Source organism: Molothrus ater, chromosome 18 (genome assembly GCF_012460135.2).
Source record: "Molothrus ater isolate BHLD 08-10-18 breed brown headed cowbird chromosome 18, BPBGC_Mater_1.1, whole genome shotgun sequence".
Taxonomy (NCBI): domain Eukaryota; kingdom Metazoa; phylum Chordata; class Aves; order Passeriformes; family Icteridae; genus Molothrus; species Molothrus ater.
Genome location: NC_050495.2, coordinates 10,245,121 through 10,269,263, shown reverse-complemented (window position 1 = coordinate 10,269,263; position 24,143 = coordinate 10,245,121). Strand labels below are relative to the sequence as shown.

Sequence of the window (24,143 nt, the reverse complement as noted above, 5' to 3'; positions counted from 1 at the left end):
TGTGGAAGAGCACTGTGGCACAAGCAGCAGCTCATCTGCCCCATGCCCAGCACAGCAGAGGTGTCAGGCTGGCAGAGCCTGGTGGGGCCAGCGAGCAGTGCTGGTGCTGGGCAGGGAGCGAAGTAAAAAGTGCTGGAGCAGGGGAAAGGCAGAGCATGGCAGGGCAAGGGCTGTGCTCCAGCCTGGCTGTGGAGCAGCGTGAGTGGGCACTGAGCAGGCATGTCCTGTTGCCTTTGGACAGCTGCGTCAATTCCTCCTCTTCCAGAAGTGCTCTGGAATGAACTGGGGCCAGCTGCAATCCCAGCTCCACCCATGTGAAGGCAGAGTTACCCCACTGGAGTCACCATGTGGAAAGTACAGACAGACCTAAAATTTTACCCTCTGACTGAAAAATGAGGCTTGTTCTTACTAAAACCCATTACCCTGGCTCCCTCCTGTCACATTCAGTGCTCCAAAGCATGTCCTGGCTCTTTCAGCCTTTAAGACCCAAGGGCCTGAGCTGGAAGAGCTCCCTACAACCACAGCCTGAGCACAGCCCTGGGTACCAGCCACCACAATTCAGTGCCCTCATTCCCAACATCCCCTGGCAAAAACCTAGGAATGGGAGGCGGTGATGGAGGCTGGCAGCTACTCCCCTCTCCTGAAGATGACCTGTGGCGCTGGGTGGTGGTTGGATGCCCTGTGGCCCCAGTGCAGAGCTGCTGCTGTGTTATCCTGCAGCCAGCCAAGTCCTTGCCCCTCCCTGTGCTCCCCACTGGCAGGAGATGCTAGCTTGTCACCCTGGAGCTGTGCTGGATGAGCTGGGAAGAGGAAGGGGCATGCTGGATCTGGCTCATTGGACAGGTGAAAGAACAGCCCATAGTGATCTTAGTGGAAACAAGCCCCGCTTCCCTTCCCCACAGTAGGCAGAGAGGGAGAATTAGCATGGCAACCCCCAGATGCTCCTTTCAGATTGTGCCCAGAAAGGACAGAGACTTTTTTTTGACATGGCCATGCCCAGGTGAGCAGGGATGTGCTGTGACCACGGCCTGACCCAGGCCCAAACCCTGAAGGAGCCACAGCAATGCCAAAGCACTGCCACAAGCAATGTCCAGGGATGTGATGGCTGGGTTTATCTTCCTTCTCAGGCTACAGTACTGGCCCTTGCTGAGTTCTGGGACTCCAGACTGGCAAGACCGTGGGTCTGGTTGGTACCTGCCTGCCTCCAGAGCACAGAAAGCTCCCTGCCAGCTCTCCACGGCAACTGGAGCAGGCAGGAGACACAGAGCAACAACGTACCAGCAGCTACTGGCAATCACTGACCTTCGGTCTTGTCCCTGGGCATCTGGAGACAGATTTTCCAAAGCTGTTCCCTTGGTCTGGGAAAAGCAACTGGTGAAGGAATTTCCTGAATCAGAGCTGTTATCGCTGTTGGCCAGTTTGGGCTTCCCGGACGAGAAGGCATGGCCAAAGCCATCATGGACTAGACTTCTTTTCTCCTGGCTGTCCTTTGACCTGGATGAGCTCGTTTGAGTGGAGGGAGGGGAGGAAGTATCGTTTCCTGAGTCATATTCATGATACTCTCCATTCTGGCTGGCTAGGTTGCCAGGCGGGCTGTCTGTTTTGGTAAAGAGGTCAGCAGAAGACCCTGACTGAGAGATCTGAAAGCAAAAAAGCCATTTGGCATTGTTTGAATGGTTTTTGGGGGGGTTGTTTTTGGTTTTACTTTGCTTTTTTTTTTTCAAATAAACTCAGAAATTTTACCATCATGATGCACTGAAACAAAAGGAAAGGAAAGAAAAGAAAGAAAGTAAGAAAGAAAGAAAAAAAGAAGAAAGGAGAAGAAAACAAAAGCACATATCCCTAAAAGAAATCCACAGTAAGAAGAAACTTATTTTCCCCCTGCTATAATAACGGGAAGATTTAGAGATCATGCAAAGAGTATCAGCATGCGGTTCATGTTAAACAAAAGAGTTCAACAAAGTAAGTGGGCAACCAAAGAATTAAAATAACTAACTAAATAAAAAATGTAACAGAGGACAAAGCCCTTATTTAACCTTAAAAAGGGGAGGAAAATAAAGGGGGTATATACTTATAAAAAACCTACATAATCCTTGCAAAGAAAACAAAAATGAAACAAAAACTTAGATGAGTGAATTTTTTTAAGCTTCCTTAATAAAGTGGCCGAACCAATGTCACTAAAATAAGCAACAAAAAAAAAAAAAATCAAATTAAGGGCTTCAGTACAAAGCAAAAACTGGCAAATAAACAAGCTTATCACTTTGAAATTTAAAAAAAAAAGAAAAAAATAAAAGAAAAAAGAGGGTGAGGGGAAAAAAGAAAAATCCCTTTGGAAATAAAAGATATACAGATACTTCTTTGTGTGCTTTTTACCCCCTGAAGAAGATATAGCTAATGCGCTCAAGTGACCTCTAATAAATTCCCTGGTGTCTTGCGGATAGCATCCACTTACCCATCAAGAACTCCTCCTTTAGTAGGTAAGGTGTAAGAAAAAAGGAAGAGCGGGCAACATAAGTCCATCATTAGAGTCTCAAATTACATGAAAAAAACATAAACCCTCTCTTCAATCCACACTGCCAACTGTTTGCTGCCTCCTCTATGCAAATGTCATGACTGCTTTTTGTCTGCTCGACTGTCTCCCTTATTATTCATTTTTGTTTTCTTCTGCTTTAAATTAGCCTGTCCAGCCGGTTCCTGGAGGCTGATGGCTTGTGCTGAGAGCTACAGCTTGCACTGAATCCCCCTGAGCTGTATGGAAATGACAAAGGGAACTCAGTGAGGGAAGAAGCAAAAGAATGGAGGAGGAGAAGTATCCCCACTGTGTGTCAGAGACTGTGGGGAAGGGGACAGCAGCCCTGCTCCTGCCAGCCTCTGCAAGGGGGTCCAGCCACACCCTGGCTGGGCTGCTGAGCACAACAAGGCAAGCAAGGACCCCAAACTCACACAGACTGACCTGGGCAGGGCTATTCTCTGGGACCCTGAGCACCACCAAGGGGATTTACATCATTTCAGTATTTTATAGTTCAGTTCTAACTGCACTGGCATGTACCTGAGCCAGCTCAGGCATGTGGCAGCACTGGGAGTGAGGCTGTGCTAGTGCTAACATCTGCCCTTGCGATGGGGTGAGAATTAGGGCCCAATGCACACATCTACACCCTCATGTGGCCTCCTCCTCTTTCACTCAGAGCCTCCACTCTCCTCAGGTTTGGTGCAGGGTTCTTAGAGTGTGGACACAGAGGTTTGGCTCCCCCCACTCAGGACAGTCCTCCAAACATGTTCCCAGCAAGCCGTGCTCCCTCAAACACGTGCACATGCCCTCATGCCACGCTCTGGGGCACACAATGCCCCCATCTATGCCATGCTCTCCACACCAGGGACCTGGGCCATGCCCTCACCAATCTGGGGCCTTCTGAGCCAAAAAACCACATTGCAATGTTGGTGCTATCTCAGGCAGCAGAGGAGACCTGGATCAGCTGTCACACAGCAGGCACAGGGCCAGTCCCTTTGGAAAGTTTAGCTCTGGATTGGATGACTTTTTCATCCTCAGAGGGGCTGCAGACTCAGCCTGTGTCATGTTTCACATGGATCTCCTTCATCCTATCAGATGGTGCCTCCATATCCACGCTGCTGCCTGTGGCATTCAATCTGTGTCCCCAGGGAGGGCTGCTCCCGACCCAGTTCAAGGTGCTAACTGGGACAGGGACAGCTGACTCGGACACAGGTGCTGAACCAGCAGTGACTGAAACCAGAGCAGAGCTACCAACACCCACAGCAGCTCTCAGCACAGTCTGCACAAGGATGGCTGCCCACAGCACTCCGCTGCTCTGAAAACACCTGGAGCTGGAGGATCTCCAAGTACTTTCTGTGTTGCCAGGGAGAGAAGCTTTACTGCTTCTGAGATAAGGGATTGGTTCATCCCAGCAAATCCATAATGGAGTTCCCCATCTCCACCTCACACTAACTTCTAACTGATGCTCAGTCCCAGCTCAGAGAAATCAGAAGCCCCAGCAGCAAACATGGGAAATTAAGTGATCCTTCTTCATTAGCCAACTTGCATGTTCAATGCAGAAGCCCTGGACAGAGCAGAAACACCTCCCGAATGCTCCCAGCTAGGAATAAGTGGAGACACACATTGCAAATCCTCATTTCAGCATCTGGAATTGCTCCTTGCTTCTTCTCAGCTCCAGCAATTCTCTACTGGTCCTTGCTTACTCCAGCAGAAACTGGAATGTCACAGGAGCCCAAGGGAGCCAAATAGCCAGTTCTGCTTTTCACCAGCTCTTGCTGAAACCCTCTGGATGCCACATCCAGAGCCCCAAGAGACCTGACCTCTGTGCTATGGACCACTGCACTCTCCCCAGCCACATTCCAGAAGATACAGGATTGCACTTTCAAATACATTACCAGGTTTGTTTTTTTTTTTAAGATGGGTTTTGGTTCACATTTAAGCTGAATCCTAACCCAGAGACAACCAGCTTTTTATCACCTTTCACTTGCAGGCATAAAATCAGCATGTGAGGTACTTCCTGGCTCTAGGGGTAGGATGTGCATGGAGTGGGCACAGGGCTGCTCCAAGGGACACTGACCCCAGCATCACACACAGAAATACATTCCTTCTGTTCCTTCCCAGTTTAAACTGAAAGACTATTACTGCTGCCAAGAAATGCAGCAGTTTCTTGGCATTTCTAAACCAGCTTTTCAGACTGACTCCAGGACCAGGCATCCTTGCTTCTGCTCTGCCTTGGCTGACATCTACCTTCAAAGCAGCAACTGTTGTCAGCATATCACAAAATCTGTCAAATGACCGGGAGGATCAACAAGCTCCTCTGTAGTTGAACATCTGTGGCAGGAACACTCTGGGAAGAGGCAGTGTAGGTATCAGTGAAATATGGAGCTGACTGGGTGAGGGCTGGAGGGTCTGCATGGGGCAAGGGAGGTGCCAGGGGGGACATGGGGGACACAGCAGCTTCTCAGCCCCACCACCCTGGGGCACCAGGCTGTAACCAGTGGCTTCCTGCAGGCTCTGGGGGAGGTTCTGCCCTGCAGCAAGAGCCAGGACAAGTCTCAGGGTGCTCAGCTTGCCTGCCTGCTCAGACCAATTCCCCATATTCCCCACTGGATGATCTTGGCTTTGCTCGTGGTCCCATTTTACTGGAAGTCTTGCCAGTCACCCAGGATGGAAACAGAGTACCACATCTAAAAACACTGCACAGAGCTCAACTGAATCACACCATTCTGTGTGATTCTGAATTCTAATGGCTTTTCACTTTTCTAGGGTGGCTTCAAAGAGCCTGCTCTGTTACAAATCTAATTCTCTCTATGTGAACATTTGGATTTCCCCCCACACACAACCCCTAATAAGTAATCGAATAATCTCAGTGAACTTTGTTTCATCCAGCTTTCAGCAGGGAACATACTGCTGCCCTCAAGGGAACCCAAGATATGTATTTATTGGATTTTTTTTGTTTCAAATCATTATTTAATCAAGATGAGGGGGGAGTAGAAATGAGACACTCACTCATATTCCAGACTGTAATTCCAAGTGCAATCCCAGACCAAGAGGCAGCACAGCCTAATAGGTTACAAAAATACAATCACTGCTCTTCTTCCAATTAAACTGAACAGCTCCATTTACTGTGCCACAAACAGCCCCGGGGCGAGAGATGACAATGCTCCAAGTTGTCTCAGGCATGTGGGGACAGCAGCGTGGCACAGCCTCACTCAGAGCTGCAGGATTTCATCTGTGGGCCTTTTTTCTCTTGTTTTGCAACTCACTTCAAAGCAGAGTTAATTTCTCTTTCAGAGGGGCATAACGTCTGCTTTTCTCTCTTTTTCTAGGCACTGTGCTAATGAAAGGAGTAAAACACTTGTGTCAGTGACCCCGGCCGACATCTGCCAGAGCCGCCGGCACGGGGCCAGCACCTGCTGGGGCTCTGCGCCTGCCCTGGGGCTCCTCCACCTGCCAGAGCCCGGGGCACACGGCCTCACCTCTGCTGAGAGCCTACCTCAGCTGAAACGCCAATTTCCGACTGAGTACAAAAACCAGAAGTTCTGTAGGAATTCAGTATTTTTGCACAGTTATGAGTCCCTGACTCAAGGAACACTGAGTGGGAAGATCCCCCTTTTTTTGGCTGCATGGGGGAGTTCAGGGTGAGGCTTTCTGTGCCACAAGGGCTGAGTCCCAGAGCAGGGAGGCAATGACACAGCTGTCCCTGCAAGCCCTGAGCTTGGGTTATTTGGGGCTGGGTGGTGAAACTGCTGAGCAGCCTGGCTCACCAATACATTGCTGGGGTAAACTCCAGAGAATGCCAAACAAAGGTTTGCTTCTTTTCAAGGATCTTTTTAGCCTGCTGGGGTGCTGGCATTGCATCCTCACCTCAGCTTGAGGCAGGCTGGCACTGCTTTGGAGCAAGGGTTTGTCTTCTACCACCTCTTTTTGGTACCTGGTGCACAGCCCAGCCCTTCAATGGATACAGGCAATGATCCTTTCCCTCCAGCTGCTGCTCCCAGCACTGAGCTGTGGATTTATCACACAATAACCAGGGGTAACCTCAGTCCCCCAGCTGGGAGAGGAAAACAGGAAAAGAAAAAAGAGTACAACTTCCATATTTATAGGTTTTGCCTTTCTGCTCTTGAAGGGCGCTGTCTGCTGTCAAAAACTTGCTGCCTAGCACTCAAAAGAATAGTTTTTCCTATGTAAGCCAAAGCCCAGGCTAGAAAACAGCAGCAGCAAGCTGCCATAAGGTTTCCTCAGCCTTCCAGCACACTCTATCCCAGTCCCTGCACAGCATTTCCCCATTCTACTTTCCTGCAGACACGAGCACAAAGACAAACAGCATCACTTGGACCAGCTGTACCCCACTGAGCTTCACTGGAAATCTGGCTCAAGCCTATGATAATTTGTGGCATCACAAATGAGTTACAGTGAAAGCAAAGGAGCTGGCAAGGAAAGTGTATGCACGGTGCAGTTATCTTCATCAGCAACAACAAAGGCAATTAGATCCGTGCCCTGCAGGTATTTATATTGCACTGCTAAAGGAAAGCACAGTGGCACAGTCATCCATCTGTGTCGGTGTGGAATAAAGTGCCTGCAGCTGGGCAGGGGCATTCTGTACGGAAATAAATGCTGCACATTACCCACAGCTTCTCTGTGCCTGCCGAGGCACAGGCTCACAGTCCTGCTCTCCACAGGTGCCTCTTGCTGCTGCACGGGGTTAAAGGAGAAGGAGAGGGAGAAGCTTGGAAATTCACTGCCATAAAGAAAAGTAGCAGGGAACTTTGAGGTGTTTCTGCATGTGTACATGCATGTGTGGGTGCATCAGCTTTTGCACAAAGAGGGAAAGAAGCAGCAAGGTAGATGCACAGGCCGGGCATTGTTTTGTGTGCTTTATCCCCCAGCAGTTCCAGGCAGACCTAGTTAGAAATTGTGGCCGTTTCATTACAAAGGAATGAAGACAAATAGGGTGGGGAGCATAGCAGAATTTACCACAAAGCACTTCAAATTTTCAGAAGCAAAATAATGTAGAATAAAAAACATCGTGAAAAGCAAAACCTTTGCTTTGGAAGTGCTATAGCATTATCTCATATTTCCCTGTATCTCTGGGTATTTTTCCCTGATCCTCCTTGGACAGCCCCTTTTCTATGGAGATGAGACAGCACATCTCCCCAGGTAAGGATGGTTTGGTTTGGAAGCCCATGCCAGATGGAAGGATAGGGAGTGTAACATACCAACTCTCACAGAGGACTGAAACATGGCATTTTTGAATCCTAATTCTGATTTTTTTTTCACAAAATCTTTTATTCTCCAGCTTTTTCTTTTTTTTTTTAATGTATGATCAACATATTCTGCAAGAGCACATTTTCATTTCAGGCTGCTCTCAAAGTCTGACAGAACGAAGCTTATTCATAGAACAACCATTTAACTCATGAAAAGGAAAGGCTTCAAAGGGTTGTGTATAGTCATTAATAAATGAGACTAAAGGTTCCCATTCCATTTTTCTCTTGCCAGTTTTGAGTACATGATATTTAATGACCTTATTCAGCAAAATTTCAGGGGCAGCTCTTAACCAGGGGCTTCAATTTGAACAAGTCTTAAATGTGCTCTTGAATGGTGTCCCAAGAGAATGTACTTCTTTTGGGGACAGGAGGACAGTAGTGGCTTTCATGAGTCATTATGCCTCTTAGTCATTAAAATATTTGCCTAAGTTATTAACCCTTACTAGAAAGAACACAGGAGTACCCTGATGACTTTTACTTTGCATCCACTCCCTGCATCTGGAACTATCAAGCTCTTGTCTTTCCTTCCCTGCAGCTTTTCCATTTGCTTCACTCATTTACCTCAAGTGAAGCAAATGGAAAAACAAGTGCAGGATGCTTGAGTTTAGCTCATTTTAAAGCTTTTAAAATTTTAAATTAGAGTTTACTCTTTCTCAGGAAACAGAACAGCTGGCAGTTGGCCTCACAGGACTTAGGAAGCCTGGCTTCCGAGAGAGGAAACCTAGCACTAATTAAAAACTAGGTTTAGGCTCAAAAGCATTTATGAAAAATACACTGCTTGAACTCAACAACACCCTGGTGACATGATGCAGTCTTTGGCTGGTTTTTTTTTTGGGGGGGGAGGAGCTCTGGACTCAGCAACACCCCCAGTTCATGACAATGAGCCTCATACCTTGTTTTTCTTCCTCTGCGTGTGCGTGCACACACCAGCGTGTGGTGTGAGGTTCTGCTCTCCAGACTGCCTTATAAGGCTTTACAAGCAATGACTCACATGGCCCCACACGCTCTATAACGAGAGCAAATATGCATATCTATAATGTTGAGAGACAGCTTGTGCCTGTCTGTACCCACGTACAATCCCTGGGTATTTTGATCGGCACGCTGTCTGTGTGGGTGAGTGGGTAGAGTCTCTCCTCTTGCTGGCACCATCTCTCTCCTATCTGATGTAGCTCCTGCGTGTGGCTGAGCTATTTCCAACTGATGACTGGGCCTAAAGTAGAAAACAACTTTGGGGCTTGGAGGACTCTGTAGTCAAAACACCTCTAGCATTAGCCATCCACACGTGTGACTATCAGATCCTGCACTACGTCCAGTCCTATGTAGCAATTTCTCTCTCCAGAGTGCCTATCTGATACCAACACCACAGTCAGGGCATCACACCTCTGCTTTACTGCTGCCAGGAACAAAGGGGAAGCATGCCACAGAAAAGGAAGACTGATATCAATCTCTATCTAATATTTCTCTCCATCTCTTGCTCCCTCAATTCATGTATTATATCATCTCTTTCTGTATATATGGAAAAATATCCCAAGGCACTGAGCCTGATTTTACCCTCAGATGCACATGCAGTTCCCATTAGCATCAATGAGGGCTGCTCATAACTTCCAAATTTGGCCCCTGGGCTTGTCAGTCCAGAGAAATAGTGATCTTAGAAGGATCCTGATAGTCAGAAAACATCCCATGCCAATAATCACCAGCTCATTAAATGTAAATGTTCCTTCGGTATATGTTTGATACCCTTTTTCAGCCTGAAGGACTAAACTTTTGGATGTAAAGACCAGTGAAGTAAGTTCACATCCAGCTGAGCAAAGACTGCATAACAAACTCTTCCCTTTAAAATATCGTTTCTGGAGGCCACTTTTTTTTTTTTTTTTTGGTTAAATGTCCTCAATTCATTATTCATAGTCTAAAGACTTTTCAAGTTTTCCCCCTCTCCAGCCCCGCCCTTGGTGTGAAAGTGCTGAAGGAAGGAATGACTTTACATACATTGGAAAACAGCACCATGAATTAATAATACAGTTTAACCAAGTTCGTCTAACATCACTATAATTGAGTTATAAAAATTTCATATCAGAGTTCTTGCCCAGATTCCTCTGGCTAGTTCAAGCAAAGAAGGACAGTGTGTAATACTTACTACTTCCTTAGAAGACAGGAAGCTGTAGAGTGGGAGGGTTTGGCTGGCTTTTTGACTGGCCTGAACCTCTGCAGAGGAGCTTCTCTTTGCTGTGATCTTTGAGTGGTGCCAGGAGCGTCTTCGCCGTGTTTTACGCCCTTCCTCCCGAGACCTGGCTCTGTGCCTCCAGGAGACAGGAACAGCCAAAATGTTATTCCTTAGGATTGCAGTAGTGCCCTTTCCCAGCTCCACACCAACCCCTGGCAGGTCTGTGCTAGGACTCTGGGTATGGGAGAATGTCCTTCCACATGACTGCTATGTGGAGTCATGAGGGAGAGAAAAGTGATGTTTTGCTTTTCTACTTTAAAAGAAAAATAATAATTTTGCATTCAGGTTTTGGACCTTAACCTCAAATTTCAGCTCCAATGCATGATTTTATGGTGGCTCGAGGCAAGCCATGACCTTCCTGCACCATAGAATGTTCCTATGGTGACACACCTCCAAGAGAAAACACACTCTGCTCTTGCATGAGCACCCCTCCAATTACTGATTGCATTCCTCCCCCCACTGATCCTCAGCTTTTCATAAGAAAATTCCCAGTACTTAGGAGGAGTGAAGTAGGAGAGTGGGGGTGGGCTGTTCAAGTGCTTTCAGAGAACATGAAAAATGAAATTATTATGTGTATAAATGACTTGCTATTGCAGCAATGCTGGGTCTAGCACCAGCATCCACTTTAGCCGGCCCCAGGACGCATCTGTCATCCAGAGGAGAGATTTTAATCAGGTCAAAGACAATGACTACAGATTGCCATGGGCAAATATATTTCCATTGCTAAGACCATGTTTAAGGGTTTCCTGGGACATCAGCAGTACAAAACCCTTGGGCTGGGGAAGGGACACTAGACTGGAATCAGCTGTCATGGGCTGAGCATCAGCCATGGGGATTAGAAGTGACTGTCAGATCAAAAAGCTGCAGCCACTGCTTCTTGAGGCAAAACCCTTCCATGGCCGAGACCAGAAACAGCTCAGCCCCCAGTGTGTGACACTGCTGCTGCCAGAATGGGAAGTGGCTGTGCACAGAGAGCCTGCGGGTCACACAGGCTGTGGCAGCCACATCCTTGAGCCCAGCAGGCAGTGCTGAGGACGCTGAGCTCGGGAGCAGTGTTGTTACCTGCTCCGGCAGCTGGGGGAGTGGGAGTCGGAGCTCTCTGAGCGAGAGTGGCAGCGGCGATGCCGATGGGATTTCCGGGTGCGCCCACGAGAGCTTTAAGAAGCAGAGAAAGAAAAGCAGCATTAGGTTAGCAAGGGAGGGGATGCAAGAGCCAGCAGCTGAAGGCTGAGGTCGATAATGTTCAAATCAGGAGGGAGGTATGCCTTTTAAAGCGAAGAGATGGGTGTGTGAAACATGGCACAGAACATCAAGGCATGAGAAATTCTCCATCCCTTCATCGCTGCAGTGACATCTTCCTGAGATCTCTGCTAGCATTTTACACACAAGCTATTAGGCTGGCTCTGTAGCATGCTGGGGGAAGATTTGTGGACAAGCCTGTGGAAGTACAGTAGCCAGCACCAATCCTTTCAACACTTTAAAGAGCCATGTGCTTGCCTTTCATCCTGCAGCTTACCCTGTAACAGCCAGGCAGCTGCCCAAGACCTTCCTGTTGCTGAGCCTTGGGGGAAGCACCATCTTTGCGTGCAAGCCATCACAAAGCTCCAGCCCTCGCCCTAGTGTTGGCTCCTTGTTAAAGAGCAGGTACAGAAGGACAAGCTCCAAGTGATAGAGTTCACTCAGCCTTCCCTACCCTCTCCAGGTGGGAGCATTTAGCCAGTGCTGTGGGCAGCTCTCCCAAGCACAGCCTGCCTCGTGCACAGTTCCTGCTTGAGAGACAGGACCATTTCCCTGGCTTCTGACAGGTGCCCAGTCACGGATGCTGCCTTTTCTGACAGGGCCTGAGGACAGTCCTCAACAAACTGTGTGTAGGGCACAGAGGGCCAATGCCCTGCTGCAGTTCCTTTGCACCACCAGGCTGTTTCTCATGGATTACCTGGCCCTGTTACCTAAGGGCTGTAGTTGTCCATGCCAACAGCTGAAGTCCTGGGTGCAGAGAGCAGGGTGACAGGCTAGCTGCCACTGTCTGTGCCCCGTCCCTCCCATCTTTGTTCACCACAGCAGTTAATTTAGGTCTGGAAGTGTTTCCATCTGCTCAGGCTGGCATGGCTGTGCCAGCAGGCAAAGCTAACTGTGGGGTGAGCTGGTGGGAACAGCCTGACTTCATGGCCACACTACACAAGCACTGACAGCACAAACACAACCTGCTTGGACAGCATCTAGCAACTTGCTGGTATAAAAACTCAGCAAATAATTGCTTGAGAACAGCATCTCCTTTAAGACAAAAGGGCAACCTCCAGGGCAATTCCTTCAACTCTGCTTGGCTGTTTTCTTTGATGCTTTTCACACCCAATGATTCTGTTTTTCTTAAACTTCACATTTCAGGATCCTCCTTTCTTATTTCCATACAGCTGAAATCAGCAACACTGAACATCTTTCACTCATATGGTGGATTTGTGTGAAAATCCCTGTGTTTGCCCTTCACCCCCTGCACCAGACCTTCCAATTTGTCTTCCCTTCCTGCAGAAGGGAATGCTGGTCCTGTGTGTTTTAGATAACCAGTTGCTCGATGCAAAGATAAGTCAAAGCAGTGTGATTATACAAAAATCCTCATGGGATCCATCTGATCCACGCCTGGGAGCAAAAGATTTGCAGAAACTGGGAGTGGCTGAGCTCTGATTTGCCAGCAGAAAAATGAAGCTAAAATGCCTTGGCTGGTTTATCCCTAAAGAGCAATTCCAGCAGCTCTGGCTCCCTGAGGTCAGGGCACACCAGCAGGACATGGATCCTGGCTTTAACTGCACTTTTAGGGCACTGCTGTGTGAGGCTGGGGAGATGCCCCCTTTTACAGATTACCTAGGAAGCCTCTCCTTTTACCACCAAGGTTTCTAGGTGCAGGGCAGCCCAGCTTGAGAGGAAACTGAGCTGAAATTGTGCCATTTAATGTGCAGAAATCTTACTGAAAAGGAGACTGTCTTTCTGCATACAATGGAGATGGCCTGTGCAGGCAGTATCACAAGGCCCAGAAAAGCTGACCAGGGGCTCAGTGCCCAAGGTTCAGCCCCAGGACTGTTACCTTGCTCTGAAAGCAGGTCAGAAGCCACAAGTTGCAGTTCCCAGAAGACAGAGAACGAAGGAAAAACAGAGGCAGCTTCCAGTCCTTCCAGTCCTGAGGAACCCCATTTTATACCTTGCCCCTCAGTTATGTGCCCCACAGGACAAAGATTGTGCTCTGCTAGCACTCCAGGGCTGAACCTCAACACCAGATTTTTGCAAACTCCATCCCCTCCAAGCAATCCCTTCTCCTCCCCTTGACCCCATTCAGATCCTTGGCTGCATTGTACCTCATGGGTAGGTCCTAATGCAACCTCCTAGAGCAGCAAACCAGGAGTTGCTGAGGCCCTTCCAAGTAAGGGTGTGCCAGCCTGCCCTTTTGGCAGGTCAGTGTTCAGCCTCTCATGCTGCCCCCACCAGAAAAGCTGGAGCCTTCTCTCTGGACTGGGTGGACAAGACTCTGCACATCCATGCACAATGCACAAAGTACAGAAAGAGGTGTCACAAAAGAAAGGCAGAGGAAAGATCTCCAGCCTCTACAAGCCCTTTTCCATTCCAGCAAAACCAGAATTGCTGGTTTTAGCTTCAAAATTATCCTGAGAAATGCTCAGAGCTGTGCCGCAGGTGTTAGCGCCAGGGGCCCCACCACATCAAGCACTTCCTAGCCCCACACTGTGCAGGCAGGGCAGAGAACTCCATGAACCACTACTTACTGTTTTTTGTGTTTTCTTTCTTCCTTTCTCTTACTTTTGGGGCTTGAAGAACTAAATAAGAAATGGCTAATTAATTCGGAGATTTCTGTTCCGATAAAAAGCTGCACAATCACACATCAATGTTACAGCTCAGTTGCCCAAGAGCATGCAGTAAAAATGAAAGGGATTCATGGTTGTCACAGCACAGGGGGTCTGAGTGCCTGCTGACAAATCTGCTTCATGGGCTGGGCCAAAACCCTCAAAGGGATCAGCCAACTTGGTGACTTTGCCTTTTTCCATAGAGAAAATGAGTACTTCTTGATAATGTATACACACACACTGGAACCAGAAGAGCTCTTCCAGTCCACAGCTGGGGAGCCACTGACCCCAAAACCACATGGAATGAGGGGGGACCCAAGGGGATTCCACAAGGAAACACAGAAGAAATGTCTTCTGCCCCCAATCAGTGAACATCAACCTTGAAGAGACCATTAAACTCTTATTTCTAAGGGACCACCCACACTTGCTCAACTCTTACCTGTGCCTTCTCTTCTTTGACGACAACCTGCAAGACACAAATACGTACATTGAATGCAGGGTCTCACAAAATTGGAAATTTGAGTCCAAGACAATGTATTTAGGCTCAGACTGAGCACTGAGAAAAGACCTCATGCAGCACCTGGGCAGAATGGTCCTGCCTCTCCTTTAGGCAGCTGGTGAGGGAGCAGCTGAGAAATGCTGCTGTGGCAGAAGGAACCAGCACACCCTACAAGGAATTGAGAACATGGTCCTCAGGATAACAAGTCTTTAGAGAGATCAGATACATCCCCTATCTCTGGTGGGTCCTTTTTCTCTGCTACTGCCTCCAGTTTTGCACTGCATGTAGAGGTGGGTCCATTGCCTGGTTTTCTGTATGAAAGACCAAATAGCAGTCAAGGGAAAAATCCTCTCTGTGTAACTCCAGAGCAGTCTCACAGCCAAACCAGCACCGTGGCCCTGTCTTGCCTTCTGGAGCACCATTGGGATGACATAGGAGACACCGAAATGGTTACCAAAGGTTCAAAGCCCGAATCTCTGACCCTGGACTTCCATCAGAAGATGGCATCCACAAAAGAGCATAAGAATTCCTCCTTGGGAAGAAAGTCTTTTAGAGAAGTTTCTATATCTTTGTCTCTCCTTCTCTCTTGCTCTTTGGAGATTCAAGCTCAACTTTTCACCCTGTTATTCACTTATGGTAGCTTCTCTCTTTGGTTCAATATATTATAAATACATGAACCTTCTTAGGGAGATGGAATCCACTGTTCTCGTCAAATATTGGTTTAACAGCTGAGAGAAAACAGTGAAATATTTGCAATTTTAAAATTTAATCATGCTCTTTGAATTAAAAATGGACTTCAGAAGGGGAAGGTGGAAATAGTCACTGGGGCTGGGAGAGGAGACTGGGATGTGGGTGTGGGGAGTTGATCTGAACATTTTTCTGGTCCTGACACTCTCTGCAGCCTGGGGAGGGCTGGGGAGGAAGGGATGGGGACCAGCACAAACCCTGAGCACTGATCCCACTGGCATTCCAGAGGATGGACACACGTGAATAGGACAGCAAGGACAGCAGGCTGAGGCTCCACAGACCTCTCAGTGATTTGGCTTGTCCACCTCTGTGTCCCCTGGTTCACATTTCCCTGTTTGCATTGGGTGGACACCCCATTCCACACCCTCCTAGTCCAGTGGGACTCGGGCTATGCCTCCCCTTGGCTGCCCAGAGCATCATAGCTCTCTGCCCACTGGGACCAACACCTGCCCAGGCAGCAGCGCCTTCCACCCCTTCTCCAAACACCCAACAGCCAGTGCCAGACGGGAATTACATTTTCAAGGAAAAAAATACCTGTTTCTTTTTCGCTTCTTGGAACTTTTCTTCTTCTTCTTCTTCACAGGTGACGGGCTGTAGGAGGGAGACCTGAGGGAAGGCAAAGGGGCATTAGGGACCACAGGGCTGCTCACAGCTGTGCCAGCCACCCCAACACTCACCCCACCACCAGTGGCATCTCCAGGGCAGAGAGTGGCTGGGGAATCCTGGTAGGAGCAGGATGAGCCCAGAGATGGACCCAGGGATGAGCCTCAACCCAGCGCTGCTGCCCTGAGGGGAGGGCGAGAAGATGGCGGCACCTTCCTAGGCTGTGGAACTCCCAGGCCCTCACTCCTCCATCTTACACTGACCCTTTTCCCTCATACTCAGCCAAGGGCTGCCCTGCCTGTCCCCTCACACTGCCATGGCTCCCTCATGAACCTCTCCCTTCACACCCAGCCAACGGTTGCCCTTCCTGTCCCTCACACCACCATGGCTCCCTCATACCCAGCCAAGAGCTGCCTTGCCTGGCCCCTCGTGCCACCATGGCTCCCTCATGAACCTCTCCCTTCACACCCAGCCAACGGTTGCCCTTCCTGTCCCTCACACCACCATGGCTCCCTCATGATGTTCCTCCCTCACACTCAGCCAAGGACTGCCCTGTCTGTCCCCCCATGCTACCATGGCGCCCTCATGACCCTCTCCCCTCACACCCAGCCAAGGGCTGTCCCTGTCTGTCCCCTCACACCGCCATGGCTCCCTCATGACCCTCCTTCCCTCACACCCAGCCAAGGGTTGCCCTGCCTGTCCCCTCATGCCACCATGGCTCCCTCATGACCCTCCTCCCTCACACCCAGCCAAGGGTTGCCCTGCCTGTCCCCTCATGCCACCATGGCTCTCTCATGCCCCTCTCCCCTCACACCCAGCCAAGGGTTGCCCTGCCTGTCCTCTCACGCTGCCATGGCTTCCTCACCTCCTTCTCTTCTTGCGGCCAGATTTCTTTTTTTTCTTCTTCCCCCGAGCTGGCAGCGGCCGCTCCCCATCGCACGAAGGGCTGAGGATGAGGGACAAGACCCAATAAGCATTAAAAATAAACCCTGAATGGGCTCACATGGGACTCTCTGGCATCACCACCTCAGGGACAGAGGGCAGCAAGGTCAGCGTTCATGGTGGGCCAAGGGTGTGGGTGCTGCCTCATTACCCTCTAACAAATTATTTAGTCACAGTTTAAACAAACTGTCTAATAGAGATATAACAAGACAGCTCCACCACAGCAATGCTGATTATTTAAAACATGTTTGCTGAGGTTAACGACTCCAAAACAGATTTATAGGTTTTGTTGCTCTTTGTAAATATGCTTTAAATAATTAATTGGCATTTAATTTGCATACAGTAATTATTGCAACCAGATGCATCTAACTATAATAAAGACTTGACATGTGTTAAGTAGCAATTGATTAGAAATATATATATATTTATTGAGACACTATGGTAATTGAAGGAGATATGCATCTCTTATACAGTTGTTAAACCTTGAAAATAAACCCTCCTGCAAATTAATTTCTTCTTTAAACATATGATGCTGAATCGTGTTATGTTTCAATGAAAAGCAAATACCGTGGTTAATTAATTCAGAGCATTGGGCTGAAAAAAATGACAGATACTCTGTGGCTACTCATTAACTAAAGCAAATGCTAGTAAAGACAAAGGCAGCTGGTGGCATCCCTAAATCAGCCATGTGCATCTCCAAACAGATCCACCGGTCCCTCTGAACCCCCAAATGGATCCAGGACCAAGGTTTGTGGGGGCACAGCAAGCTCCCCAGGGCCTCTGAAAAATCACTGAGGGTGCTGGGTTTGCGCCTCAGTTTCCCCACTTCTCATCCTGCCCCTGGGAACAGCCAGGAGCAAGGGATGGGTGGAAGTAGCCCCACGGCTGGAGAATGCTGTGAGATCTTCACTACAAAACAGGCTAGAAATTGAGCAGTTTTCTGCAGCAAGAACAAACATTATTGCTAATGAAAGTACTAATGCAGAGCAAACGACACTTTGGGGGGGGGGGGGGGACACTCAGACTCCACCACCCCTCAACACTTGATCATCCAGGGCTTGAATTACCACTGAAATTACACTATCATAAAAACTCAATTGCTTAGTGCTTTTAATACACTTTGGGAAAAAAAAATAAAAGCTCTGCAAAATGAAACTGCAGGCTAATGCTTCAGTTGTGAGCTGTGAATACTGAGTGCTTCTGGTGCAGTAAATCCAGTGTGCAAGCACGGCATGGCCCCATGGAGCACCCACATCCTCCTCCCAAGGATTTCACGGATCAGCAGCAGCACCATGAGAGGATGTGGCACACCTTGGTGGCCCTTCCACCTCAATGCAGACAGAAATCATGCATTTTCCAGGATGTCTCGTTGTCACTGAGCTCGGACACCTGCCCAAAGACACCCAGGGACACGGCTGGGCACTACCACAGCCACAGGAGAGCAACATCTGGCCATGCAGCCCCAGGCGCTTTCTGCAGAGCCCTTCTCCCTCTCCCCAGATAAAGTCTTTTGTCTTTGATGTGGCAGCTTTCTCCCATGCACTGATCTGACTTCAATTGTTCCTCCGTGATAATAATCAAAGTCTAATTAAAAGTGTGCTTTAGATTATTGTTCTGGTTGGCCTGAAATCTGAAGATATGAAATGTGCGTTCTTGCTCTTTCTTTCCAGCATCTTTAACTGAGCAGAGAGGCTTTAATCCCAGAGACGGTTGAGCAGGCAGGGCTCAGAGACCCCAGCTGCTTCATTTACAACGTTTCATTCATTTTTCTCCTCTCAAGTGGTCGGGGACTAACGACAAGCTGATAACAAGGCTGTGTCCTAATGAAGGCAGTGCTGCTGAGCTGATCTAGCATGGGGAGAGGGGAATTGCTGAGGGCGATTCCCAGCAGACCTGGTAGGCAGAGGAGTGCTGGCAGGTCTTGGAAGACTCTGACGGAGGCTGTAGGAGCAAGCCCTGGAGTAGAAACGAACTGCAGCTTTGTCCCTGCAAACTCAAACAGGCATTTTGTGCCATTGCACACATTTTCTGTGCACACACACTGAGCCATTGGAGCCACCCCCAGCTCTCACAGACCCCAGAGGGGCTGAGTAAACACCCACGGACACCTCCCCTGCCACCCCCGTGTCCCAGGGTGGCCCTGCTGACAGCCCTGGCTCACATCTGCGTGACCTGCGGTGGCCATGGTCCCATCTGTCCCCCCCCGCCACCTCCTGTGTCCCAGGGTGGCCCTGCTGACAGCCCTGGCTCGTACCTTCGTGACCTGCGGTGGCCATGGTCCCGTCTGTCCCTTGCCTTGGCACAGCCATTGGTGCTGGCAGGCTCCCTGACCACGCAGCTGCTCAGCTTCTCGGGCCGTCTGTCCTCCGCAGGGTACGGCAGGCAGCTGAGCGTCCCACTGCCAGGGAAAGAGGTGACAAAGAGCCATCAGGAGCTGTGCCTTCAGCTGGGGTCATTCCCACGTCCTGGGGAATCTCCTTTCCTTTTTGCAGGTGGGAGCTGTGCAGCTGTGAAGGAGAGCTGCGGGTTGCTCTCAGTGCTCCCACAGGGCTCTGGAATGCCCCGTTCCTGAGCCAAGCTGCACCAGCCCAGGCATGCTCTGCTCCTTGTTCAGGCAGAGATGCCACGAGCATCATGCAGCTGGACAGCATAGGGCCAGATCCAATCCAATGGGAACAAAAACCAGGAGCCAGTCAGGACATCTTTGCCTGAACTGTGGGGTTTAGATCACCAGCTCTGCAGAGAAAGCACAGATTTTGCACTCTGACAGGAAAAAAAACACAAAACCCTTTCCCATTTCAAATGTAGTTTTCCCAACCTGCTAATGCCTCAAAAGCACCTTGCCTCTCATACTTAACTGGCAGCAAAATAAAGTGCTGGGCTTATGAACACACCTGGTCCTGCTGACAGCTCAACCTTGAGAACCTGGGCCAGCCCAGCAGAGTTAAGGGGAACCACCTGGGCCAGCTGAGTGCCTGCAAGAGCCCTTGGAGCTGGCAAGGAGCAGAGCAAAGGCAGGCAAAGCCTGGAGAGAGCGGTTTCTAAGAAACACTGGGGCTTGTGCAAGCTGAAATGGAGAAAAGAAGCTACTGAATGGAGAAAACAAACCCAAACAAGTCTGCGTGCAGACACTCAGGAGGAAAGTAAATAGGTTTCTAGGCCCCGCAGATATTTATTTCAAAGAATGAAAAGATTAATGAAAAGCCATAAACCATACCCAGCAGGGGTGCTGAAAACGCTGGGGTTTAGTGTCATCCAGAGCATTATGGAATAGATAAAGCAAATGTGGGCATGTCCAGGCCCAGCCAGCCTGTGGGGTGGTACCCAGGGTAGGCTGGGCTCAGCTGGCACTAAAAGTGTCCCCATTTCTTCCCATTACCATTTTAAAGCTGATCCCAGGACTGGGCTGTGGGTGCCACTTTAGGGTCAGCTCTGCTGTCCCATGGCTGTGTCTGTCACCAGGCCTAGCTCCTCTCCTTGGAAAGCAACACTCTGGAGCCCTCAGGCCATGTGGATCCCACCAGAGCAGGGGGAGGCTGGGATGTCCCCCTGCCAGCCCTGCAGCCACAGTGAAAGATGCTTTGGCTGCAGAGACCACCACAGCCATCGCACACGGGCTGTGGAGACAGGAACAAGGGCCAGGGCCAGGTGTGTGCTGCACATCTGGGTGTTAAGTGGGGACAAGAGGGTGGTTAAAGGGCAATGGTACATTAAAAAAGCCCCAGTTAGGCATGGCCAGAGCCTTGCATGCCCCAGGGAACATCCTGCTGCCTGCCTCAGCCATGAATAACACTCCTTGGGGTTGAGTTGGCACAGGAGCACCTGCAGAAGGGTCAGCCCTCTCTTCCCACCTGTTTTTTCTCTCTCTACAAGCATCCACTTTCTCTAATAGCCAGCTCCTCCTTGAAGCCCATTTTGTAATGCCTTAACATTTAAGGGTGCTCACAGCCAAATAAAAGGGTCAGGGATCAGCGGGGGGAAGCTGGGTGAAATGTTTCTGGCCCAGACCATGCAGGAGGGTGAATAATCCCTCTGGCTTTAAAAAGTCTGTAATAAATCCCCCAGTCGCTTCCCAACAGCTCCATTATTTTTTACCATCCAGGAAGCTACATGGTTAATCATTTTCTGTGTGCCAGCTAATTGGCTTCTGGCCTTTTCCAAACCCCTTTTAAGAACAGCCTTCTGAGGCTCAATCATTAGGATCCATTAAAAACGTCCCCAAATTAATGACCTGTGCAAAGTCTGAGCTGGATGCACTCCAGCAGCAGAGGCAGGGGGGATCCTCCCCAGGCTGGCAGCAAGCTGGAACACCACTGCCAGGACCCGGGCACAGCAGGTGACATCCTTGTCACCCAGCCTCTAATGGGATTTCCAGGTCCTGGGGTCAAAACATATTGGCCTCGAGGCAATCAAGGACTCCTGTCCTGCAACATGCCAGGAGCCATTTCTTCTGGGCTTGGAAGTAATTATTGATGGAAATAATTATTCTCCAATTCCATCAAAGGTTGGCTTCCATTCAACCAAATGCTCTCCTCTGATGGATGCTGAGAGTCACTAATGCTTTAAACTGGCTGGTAATCCCCTGGCGTGGAGCTCCATAGACATTGATTGAATATATATATATATATAAAACATTTTCTTTTCTTATTGTCTTTCGTGTCTTTCATGACTGATATAAAAGTGATGCAGTTTGGCGTGAATGATCTCTGTGGCCTCAAAGGAGGGATTATCACACCTTCCCTGCTGTTTGTGCCTGCAGCAGAAAAGAAGAAGCCTCTGTGGGTGTTTTTGCTGGAGCTGGCCCAGGGAGAGCAGCGGGGATGCTCAGCAGATGCTGCTGGGAGCACGGGGCTCACTCAGCCCGGGGCTGTGCCAGAGGAGGCAGGAGGGTGCCCTGCTGGGGGGCAGCACTGCTCCAGCACTCCTCGTGAGGCACAAGCCTCTCTCCCCACTGTTTGGTTGCATGTTTGTCCCTAAGGATGCACTCACTCCTGGCCATGGGCAGGCAGACCAGGACAAGGCAGCTGCCCACCCATCCCACCTGCCTTCCAAACTTCTCCATTTCCACTTGGCAATTTGATCCCTTGCACTCATTTTTCTCTTCCCTTTCTTTCTCCTGTGCAGGAACCTAGCCTGTCCATCAGACCTGTCCAGAAGCAGCACAGCTGCTCCTGATGGGAGACCCCCCACAGCAGGGCACCTGTGGGCTGCCTGCCACCCACTCAGTGCAGAACATGTCCTGAGCACCCACCACAGCTGGCTCATCCTGTCCCTTCCCATCCCAGCAGGCTCTGGTCCAGGAGGGGTTTTTGGGCTCATGGCAAATTTTGCCAACGTTGCAGTGGCTGGAAGAGAAGCAGCAGGCACACAGTGCCCTCAACTCTGCACCAGCACAAGCCTCTCACAGCCCAGGTTGCCCACCTTCACACTGTGGTGTCAGATTTGGGCTCTCACATGTATTCCCTCTCTAACAGAATGTGCTGGCAGCAGAGGGTCACGATCTATTGCCTCCCCCAATACCAATGATGCAGGAAGGGTCACCGGTGGGAAGGAACTCAACATCCCTTATTTGAAGGTGGATGAAACCACCATAAACCACCATGGCCACATGGAGGAGAAGGGATGGGTGGCTCTTTGCTGCTGGCAGTGCCCTGAGGCCAACCCACTCTGCCTCCCTTGCCTGGGGAAGGGATGTCACCCCCAGTGTGTGGGGATACCGTGGAGACCAGTTAATGACTGCCCTTGCCCATGGACAGATCCTGGCACTGCCCACAGAGGACAGGACAAAGGCACAAAGCATTTGCTGCCTCAGGGAGCAAACTCCCAGACCATGTCCATCCCTCCATCCTGGGCTGCCATGCTGCCTGCCACGGCCAAATGCCATCTCATCAGGCCATGACATGTGGCACTTGGTGACACAGGCTGCTCGGGGAGCTGAGCCCAGCGACACCCGTGCCCCCCGGCCCTCAGTGACAGCACTCAGGGGGGGTTGCTGTGCACTTGACATTCCCTGGGTGCTGCCATCCCCTGCCCACAGGCTCCCGTGTCCCAGCCCAGCTCCCCTGGCCCTGCAGCTGCCTCCTGCCACAAACCTTCCATCAGTCAGCCTTTCCCCGCAGTAACTCGTCTCAAGAGGAGACAAAAGCAGGAAAATTTTCTCCCTAGTGACCTTTCAGCTGCCAGACTGTGGCACCAGACCATCTCCCCACTCAATTGTGTTGTCCCTCACCTCCACGGGATGGACCCCAGCAGTTCCAGCCATCGGTGGCCTTGTGCAGCCCCTGTGTCCTTCCCAGCTGCCCTGCAAGCAGCAGTGTAAGCAAACTGGGGCTGGACCATGCTAACCAAGCAGTTTTTGGGGATTTTTTTATCCTTTATTTTCCTTTGCACATGCAGCTGGGTTGGGTGCTGGATGCAAAGCACTTCAGAGGCCCTGGGCACTGAGTGCACTTGGCAGACCTGCACTGGCAGCACTTCCAAGGTCAGAGGATTTGGGACAGCCAATACAGAAACTTTACTACATTCCCTGCTTCAGCCCTAGCTGGCTTCGTGTTCCCATCATCTTTACACCCCTCAGTGAAAAGGCAGGAGCAGCTTCAGCCAACCAAACTCCGCAAAGAAAATAGGCTAAAGCATCTCTGATGAGCCTAAAAGCTGTGAATGTTTCACTGGCATTAAATGATGAAGGATGGACGCCTTGCCTGGAACTGGGAATATCAGGATATGGCATCCTGAGGGGAGGCTGGAGAAACTCCTATGCCTGCAGCTGCTTGCACCAGGGATGTTCTTGCCACTTCTCTTGAGTAACATGCAGAAAGTGCATGGACAGGTGACAGAATATCCCATCTTTCCTCTCCTTTCCTCACCTGGAGGTTTTGACCGTGCAAGAGAGGGCAGTGGTGGGTCAGGATCCCCGCTCTCCCACATCCCTGCACTCTCTGCCACAGCCACATCATGTGTGCTTCTGCCCTGGGCTCTAGTGAGGGTGATCTGAGCTGCTCAAAGTGTTTCTAAAATCCACCCTTTGGGCTGAGAAGCTTTTTGGCACCGGCAAAATGAGCCTGTGATTTTCTCTCTTGCTCTCTGGCTTTGCTTATCTAATTGAAAAAGAAAATGGTCAGACCATTCCCTTGTCCCCCAAGAGGGAGGGGACAGAAAAGACTGTTGTAAAGACATTTCCCAGCAAAAACTCCAGCAGATGTGTTTATGTAAAGCTCTTTGAAATACGCACTAAAAATACCTCTTCAAAATTAGGAGATGGGGAATATTGTGAGTGCTTCCCACAAGCACTCACACACACACACAAACAGCCAAGGCAGGTTCTTTGCCCACCTCATTCAACCCGCTATTATTAGTGCAGCAGGAGCCCTGCAGTTTGTTATTGAAAATTATAATAGCAAATCACCGAGATATTTTCCTTGATTACACAGACTCCAAGCCAGTTCAATTTTAATCTTCTCCCTGCTATTTTTTTCTGTGTATCAGCAGAGGCACCAGCTGCAGAAAGACA

General features: G+C 49.7%; 1 protein-coding gene across 2 annotated transcripts in view; it reads right to left on the bottom strand.

The window, feature by feature from the left end:
* SRRM4 (serine/arginine repetitive matrix 4) overlaps window positions 1-24,143 on the bottom strand; it is a 46,209-nt gene that overhangs the window by 8,300 nt on the left and 13,766 nt on the right. Inside the window, exons 2-9 of one of the 2 annotated variants that reach the window (XM_036393173.1) lie at window positions 18,888-19,031; window positions 16,557-16,637; window positions 15,623-15,694; window positions 14,282-14,308; window positions 13,765-13,815; window positions 11,060-11,152; window positions 9,911-10,073; window positions 1,303-1,640 (exon numbers count right to left, since the gene is read on the bottom strand). In XM_036393173.1, coding sequence (XP_036249066.1) covers window positions 1,303-1,640; window positions 9,911-10,073; window positions 11,060-11,152; window positions 13,765-13,815; window positions 14,282-14,308; window positions 15,623-15,694; window positions 16,557-16,637; window positions 18,888-19,031 — 969 coding nt within the window. The remainder of the gene's footprint in view (window positions 1-1,302; window positions 1,641-9,910; window positions 10,074-11,059; window positions 11,153-13,764; window positions 13,816-14,281; window positions 14,309-15,622; window positions 15,695-16,556; window positions 16,638-18,887; window positions 19,032-24,143) is intronic. The other variant, XM_036393174.1, reaches the window with a different exon arrangement.